The sequence below is a fragment of the Vicia villosa genome, unplaced genomic scaffold, assembly GCF_029867415.1.
Source record: "Vicia villosa cultivar HV-30 ecotype Madison, WI unplaced genomic scaffold, Vvil1.0 ctg.001324F_1_1, whole genome shotgun sequence".
Lineage (NCBI taxonomy): Eukaryota > Viridiplantae > Streptophyta > Magnoliopsida > Fabales > Fabaceae > Vicia > Vicia villosa.
Window position 1 is genome coordinate 86,126 of NW_026705575.1, and position 8,460 is coordinate 94,585.

General features: G+C 30.3%; 1 protein-coding gene across 1 annotated transcript; it reads right to left on the minus strand.

The window, feature by feature from the left end:
* Nucleotides 1-244: 244 nt before the first annotated feature.
* LOC131634633 (F-box/kelch-repeat protein At3g23880-like) lies at nt 245-1,806 on the minus strand. The gene is made up of 2 exons (XM_058905289.1): nt 534-1,806; nt 245-405 (listed from the first exon to the last, which is right to left on the minus strand). Exons 1-2 carry the CDS (start codon nt 1,804-1,806, stop codon nt 245-247), a joined length of 1,434 nt encoding a protein of 477 aa, XP_058761272.1.
* Between the last annotated feature and the right edge of the window lie 6,654 nt (nt 1,807-8,460).

Consider the following 8,460-nt stretch of genomic DNA (forward strand, 5'->3'; position numbering starts at 1 on the left):
TGCCACTCCACAACAATACACCAATAGCTCACAAATTCTTCGGCAACATAACAGGTCTTGTGAAGGCTCCAGGTTGGGTACCTGTCCTAAAAATGCATGGCACGTAACTAAAAGTTTAAGAAGAACTCAGTTTTGTAGTATAAATATTTTCCAATACATTTGTTGACAGCTTTGACAGGAAAAGGTTTGGAGGATATTTCATATACTCTGATCATACTATATAATCTTATTCTAACAAAATAACTTATCCATCATCTTCAGAATCGCTGTCACTTAGTTCGCCCTCATCATCAGAATCAATGTCTCTTAGTTCATCCTCTTTGTCTGTTTGGAATTGGACAGACTTTCCTATCGTACTTCCACGCATAGAGGATGTGCTTGGAGTCGAGGTTGCAGATCTATAATTCAAAAAATATACCTTAGACTTGAAGTAACACTATAAAAGCACAAAAGAAAAAATCAACACATAATGAGAATGACTAAAAGTGCAACCATATTCATAAGCAAACATTAGAAGATAACTTATATCTAACGAGTTGAAACCAAGCTTTCAACGTAATCCATGGTAGAAAACCAACACAATTTGTTAGAAATTCTAATTCTCTCTACTCCCTTATCTCTCCGATTATAAATAATTGCTCGATCATCTTCACAGTTTGCCAATATCAATGTATCTCCATTCCTAGAAAGATGCAATGGCAACAATGGAGTACCAAATTCACTGCCTTTGTATAAGTTAAAATCATGATAGATTTTCAAGTACTCAATTCTAAACAATTGAGTCCAAGACTCTTGTATTCCAAAATCCTTCATTTTCCATATAACAAATTCGGTTCTCTTGAAATCATGCGAAAAGCAAAGACAGTTCATAAGAACATGAAGCGTTGGCTGAAAACATGGCACCTCGTCAAAACAACGAGGTAGCAAAATCTGTGTGTATGTCTCCGTCGAAAGATCAAGTGAAACAATAACAAACTGTTGAGCATTAGCAATAGACTTCCAACCATATTCATAAGCCGGTTGAATGTAATTGGGAAGAGCCAACCAGTTAACGGTACCACTCGAATGCACACCATTATTAATTCGATTAATGTGAATATTCATTAGGATAACCGGAATCATAGGGCAACTTTGAACTTTTCTCCAACAATTGTCACCAAAAGTGAAAACTCTGACTTGACCTTTCCAATCAACTTTGTTCTCATCTCCTCGTTGTTCAAGAACCTTTCTAAGCGTCACGACCTTGTAAGTTCCAGTTGAAATATCACAACCAAGAGTGAATTTATAAATGTTTGGTTGAGTGTTACTGTCTTCAAAAGTCCCCGATTTTTTAGATATTTCCCTCGTGGCAGGGTTCCATAAACAAAACCAATACTTTCTATACTCATCGTTGAGCGTCCTATAGCGAGAATGGAAAAGCAAGCAGAGCAATCCGTGGCACGAACCAATGATCTGACAGCTATGAATGGAACTGTGGAAGTTGTCACCGGAAACATTGATTGATGGATTCTCAAGTAAACGAGACACCGGAAAGGATTTGACTCCACTCAAAGGATATTTCGCAGGGTATTTTAGAATTGGAGTGAGAATGAGGTGTGGGTTTTGTGACGATATTTTGAGGTGCATTTGAATAAAGATAGGATCAGAGATGAGAGTGTTCCATGATTTGCTCACGCATTTGAGTTGAACAATGGTTTTCAAACTAAGCAGCAGTAGTATTTTGGAAATGAGTTCGTCGGGTAAGATAGGAGCCTGCGGTGGTGGCTTGGATTGAATTTTCTCCTTAATCGGAAGAAAGTTCATCATAGATATAAAATTGAAGTTGAAATACAAGCCAAAATAGAATGCAAATCAATTGTTCTTTCTAATGTGAAGTTACTCCCTCCTGTTACATAATAGGAAGAATATTTATCAGAGCTATATTTATTTACCATGCCATCTGAGCCACCTTAATTGCTATGAATTAGTTAGTCAATAGTTTGAAATTGCATATGTATCAGTATATCCTTTTAAGTAGATAATACAGAACCAATTTTTTTTCAGGGTACCAATTGCTAAACAGGCACATGCAAAGATAAAATATAAAAGAATGTGTTATTTCACCATTTAAGTTAATGTTGCAGAGAATACACATAAACCAACAAAAAATCTAAAGACTAACAAAAAAAATTGACTCGTAAATTTCAATTGAGATGGCACAAAGAATCTAAATATCAGTGAATCATGAAATTCAGTTTCTACCCTCTTTAAACTAGTCGTCGTATCAGTTTTCTTTAAATATTTGACTTATTCATTTCATAAAATTAATATACAATCCCATTAGTTTTATAAATAAAATTTTATTTTTTAATTTTATTGAAGAATTGATGTTAGGAAATATGGGTGCATATGGACTCCCCGAATTCACAAATCTGAACCGAACCAATCAACTAATTATCTCAATATTTACTGATGGATATTAACCACTTGTGTTTGAGTTTTTTAACTTATGGATTATTGGTTTCAATCCATTGATCTAACATTAGTATATGGCAATTTTGTCATAATTATTCATCCGCTTGCAAGGTCAACGATAATAGGCTCAACAAACATTGCATGGAAACACACATAGAAAGGGTGAGACCTCACACTAGACGAAGACATATGAGTTCGACTTCCAATATATTTTCCACTATTAAATCTAATCGGACAGCAATTGGCACGAAGCGCCGGATCTCACATAGACAGTTTTTACCGCTCCCAATATATAAAGCATAACATGTATTATTTCAAGTATTTTCTCATTCATGCATTCTTTCTCACTCATTTCTCACTCATTCACTAACTTATGTGTTAGAGTGCTAACCATGTAGGCACCCCCTTTTTGTTCACTGCACCGGAGATTAGTGGCATCCTTTCAAGATCAACGTCTCCGATTCAAGACTATCACGATCGCAACCTTCAGACCAAGAAATTGCATCTTGAAATCGCTTACGAAGCTTCACTCTATCGTAGCTTCTACAATCTCCTCCATTTTTAGTTCCACAACGGAAACATAACATTCCAATCCATTTTGATGACAACTTTGACATTAAGAGGTTAGTAGAAATGTAGGATAGATATTTGCAGCCAACTAAATTTATGAATAATAATGCCATTCATTCTTCAATTACAAATCAATCATTGTGGCTCATGTCCATTTGTTTGAAACTAATGTCTTATACAGGTTGAAGTAAATCAATTTATACATGGAGCCAATTTGAACTTATTTGAATTTATCTATGACATAAGTTTTGTAATAGTGTTTGAGAGATTTAATCAAAAGAGCTTATGATTTTTATCATTAATTTTTTGAACTTATTTTTTATAAATTATTCAATATAGCTAACGAAAAACAACTTAAAATATAATTAAAAACAATTTAAATTTATTTATTATTTGTTATAACAATAGTTTATGTAAACTTGTTCATAAACACTTATTTTAGAAAGCACTGGTGCTATAAACATTAGATAAGTTGTTTATTTAAACATGAATAAAATTTCAAACATACAAATATGTTGGTAGGCAAATGAAAAGAAAAAAAAAATACACAGTTTAAAATTACATATATTATCTAATAAGAACAACATAAACAACAATCATCCTCTCATCTAAATATGAGATTACTCATTCTATTCCAGAGAAACCTTCCCATGAATTTCCAATAATTATAGCTATAATTAAACTTATTATTATTATAATAAAAATATAAAAACAGATAATAAACCACTGTAACTGTCCCAACTATAAAGAATGCTGTAAAATTCATAACCTTTCCCATCTTGAATTTCTTGAGCAGAAGAGAAGCAACAAAACACACCACAGAAGCAACAATCATCGCGATTCGCACACAGTATTCTCTTCCAATTCGAAATCCTTTCTGCAATTGCATTGGAATGGAAAGATTTGATGATGCGTTAGTCTTAGCAGCAATGTTGTTGGGTTTGATCCGGGGTCGAAATTTGCGGAAAAACTTGTTGAAACAAGATCGCGGTTGTTTTTTAGGGCGTGAAGAGATAGTGAAAAGAAAATGAGGAAGGTTGAGGAGAATGGAAAAGCGGAAGAAAGAGAGGGTTTGAGTGGAAGAGTGAGTGGCAGCTTTGAATCTGAATCTGAAATTGAAACGTTTGGCTTTCGCAGTAACGCGGATTCGCCAGGATTGTTGTTCTCTCTCAGTCTCTGTTTCCATTCCATTCCCAAACAGAGTGGAAGTAACCGTTGGAGTGAGCCTTTTTCACATAATGGTTCAGAATACTTTTATTAGAATATTAAGAGTATCCGTTTCATTGGACTAAAAGTAATTTTAAAAAATACTTATAAATTCTGATACACATTCGGAAGTATTTTTTTGTCAAAACTTGAATTTGTAGATGCATTTACGGAAGTGTAAAAAACAGTGAACATTGTAAAAATCATAGTACAATAGAATAAAGCAAAATGAGAATTTGGGCAAGTTTGCCAAGTGTCAGCATTTTAAACACCTTATTATTTTTAAAATTTCTATTTTAGATAATCTTACTATATTTGTTATAATTTATTTTTTAATTGTTTTTTATTTTATTTTGGATTTTCTTTAGTATTCCAATACAATTTATATTTATTACTGCTAATATCTACTTTCTATATACTGAATGCTATCAATGCACCCTAAATCAAATAAATTGATTTATATTCCAAAGCAACTATATAAATTGGCTACATAAATTGGCCGAATTCACCTCCACTTTCGTCGATATCACTTTAACACCAAACACAACCTTCATTCATCAGTAACACAAACAATCTTTTTTATAGGAAAAATCAGAAATAAAATCAAAGAGGAAAGGAGAGGATCTGAGCATATTGAGTTTTTTTTTAAAATCTCCCTTTGCTTGCATACAATGTTGCATATGTTTTTTTCTGTTGGTATAATCATTTTATTCGATTCTTTATTACCACCGGGAATTTTAAATCTCAAGTTGGTAATGTTTCAGTGCTCTCAAATCTATTTTTCGAAATCGAAACCTTTCTTAAACCCATTATTGCAATTTGGTGAAGATTATTGTAGAAATAGGTTGGAGGGATTGTGAAGGTGCTTGATTATGTTGATGATGATTTTGGGTTGTAATGTTTAATCTGCTCCACTGTTATTTCTTAGAACTTACCATGTGGTGTTTTTTTTATGGATCTAATTGAATCTATTTTTGTGATTTTTTGTTTGTTTTAGGTTTCAGTTCTCATTGAGTTATATATGTGACTAACAAATATACCAACAATACTTAATACTTCAGATCTGTCCATTCATCTCCTAACTTGATTATGGATTCCAAAGCTGAAGGTTGTTGAAGACAAAACTTTTGGTTTCAAGAATAAAAACAAAAGCAAAGCAGTTCAGAAAAATGCAGCCCAAAATTGACCCCAAAGTCGATGCAAATGTAGTATTTTTAATTATCTTTAATGGATTTTGTTTAATTTTAGGGTTTTTAGTAATTTTTTCAAATGGGTTTTATGTTATATATTGATGGTAACCAATGGAGAAAGAGAAGGCTAAAGAGTCGATGCAAATGTAGTATTTTTAATTATCGTTAATGGATTTCGTTTAATTTTAATTTTTAGTAATTTTTTCAAATGGGTTTTATGTTATGTATTGGTTGTAACCGAAAAAGATGGAGAACGAGAAGAAGTATTTCATAACATCCAATGGCAATTCACATTTATGATTGAAATTTACTTTGCACGCTGTTTTTTAACTTCTCAAACCTATCAAACATTCAAACTTGCCTTTGAAATCCTAATGTTCAATATTTGATAATAATGATAATAACTTTAATATTTATTTTATAAATATTATATAATATTTTATAATTTTCATAATTGTAGAGATTTATGTGGATTTATTACAAATTTATTATAAGTAAATGTTTTAATAAAAATATTCTTCAATAATATATTATTTTTTAATTTCTTCTTCAATAAATAATTTATTTTTATCTACTAATAAAAACATAATGATATTCATAAGAAAGGAAATTTTTAATTTAAGGGAAATTATAAACTTATCATTTAATTTCTATAACAAATATCTATATTATTTTATTAAAAAGGAAAAAATTGAATGACACAATATTAAAAAGGAAAAAATTGAATGACACAATATAAAAATATTAATTGAATGAGTATAAGAAATTGGAATCAATAATTTAATGACAATAAAAAATCACATCAAAATTTTAATTTATCGAAAAAACGTTAGTAATATTTTTATGAGAAAATGTTATCCGTTATACTAAAAAAAATTACAAATATTTGTTTTTGGTACAAAAGCACCAACAATAATAATAGGTGAATACACAATTCTCACAAGATCATTTTGAGACTATAAAAATTGATTCAATAAATTAAGTATGTTAAAAGATATTTATTTAAAAAAATAAAAAAATATTTATTTAATATTTAATCCAAATTATCTCAAAATAATTAGAATATTGTTACATTACCAATAATGTTATGAAATTAACCAAAACAATATAGAGATGAAGGAGATATGAATGAGAGAAAGAGAAGGGAAAAAATAATATTGTATTATCATCTTTCAAGTAGGTCTCTTTACATTGCAAAGTGGTCTCTATTTATAGGACATTAGGAAGGTGAAAAATCATAACCTTACTATACCACTTAATAGGGAATATGAAGATGAAAGATAAGAATATATATATATATATATATATATATATATATATATATATATATATATATATATATATATATATATATATATATATATATATATATATATATATATATATATATATATATATATATATATATATATATATATATATATATATATATATATATATATATATATGGACATCCACAATAATATTTATTCATAACACTTCCCCTTGGATGTCCATTGAGGATATGCCTCGTTAAAACCTTACTAGAGAAAACTCAGTGGGAAAAAATGTAGTGAAGAAAAAAGAGTACAATATCCTTTAAATGTGAACTGCCTCGTTAAAAACCTTACCAGAAAAACCCAGTGGAACAAAACCATGGTGAAGGAAAAAAGAGTGCAGAAAATATTTATTTCTCCCCCTCATACATACATTTATATGTGAGACGATATTATTTGTAGTAGTTACTTAAAATGTCTTCTTAGAAGTGACTTCATGTAGTGCTAATAGTTATGCGAGACTTTATGAAGTTGTTTCCATGATTTGTTTCATAGATCTCCATGAAATGGTTGTACCATCACATGTAAACAAATAACCTCTTTCTGATCTACCATTCAGAGAATCTGACAAGTAACCTGCATCTTTAAGATAACGAAGCATATGTTTGACCGCTTTCCAATTTCTTCGTGTAGGTGAATAATTCTATCTTACTTATAGATTTACCGCAAATGATATATCGTGATGTGTATAATTAGCAAGTTGCATTAGTACTCCAATTTCACTAAGATATGGTACTTCAGGACCAAGCAATTTTCATCCTTTTCTCGAGGCCTAAAAAGATCTTTCTCCATATCTAATGATCTAACAACCATATTGGAGTAGGAAACATATGACATTTGTCCATATAGAATCATTTAAACACTTTTCTATATAGATTTCTTGGTGTACAAATATTCTTTTGTCCACATGCTCAATTTTCAAACCTAGACATATTTTATCTTTTCTAGGTCCTTCATCTCAAACTCTTTATTTAAGCAATTTATAGCTTTTGGAAGCTCTTCAGGAGTTCCAATAATACTTATGTCATCCACATAGGCAACTATTATTGCAAATACTTTTCCACATCATTTTATGAAAATACAAGGGCAAATTGAGTTATTTGTATATCCATCATTTAGTAAATATTCACTGTGCTGATTATACCACATGCGTCCAGATTGTTTCAACCAATAGAGAAACTTGTTCAATTTTATGGAGTAGTTTTCTCGAGATCCAAAATTATGTGCCTCTAGTATATTGAACCTTTCAGGAAGTTTCATGTAAATGTCACTATTAAGTGAACCATATAAACAATATGTCATAACATTCATCATATTCGAATTAAGCCCTTCATGTGTTACAAAGCTAATTAATTATCAAAAGTCGATTGAATCCACTACAGGTGAATATGTTTTATCAAAATCAATCTTAGGTCTTTGTGAAAATCATTGAGCAATAAATCAAACTTTATATCATTCTTATTTTTCTTTTTCACAAAAACTCATTTATATCAAATTAGTTTCACACCTTGAGGTGTTCGGAATACATGTCCAAAAGTGAGTCACTTGTAAAGTGAGTTTAATTATTCTTCAATTGAATATATTTATTTTGGCCAATTCTCACTTAGTCTACAATCTTTAATAGACTTTGACTCATGATCCTCGTTATCATTGATCACTTTTAGCGCTATATTTTATACAAAGACATTGTCAATATTGACTTTATTTAGTTATCTCAATTTCGG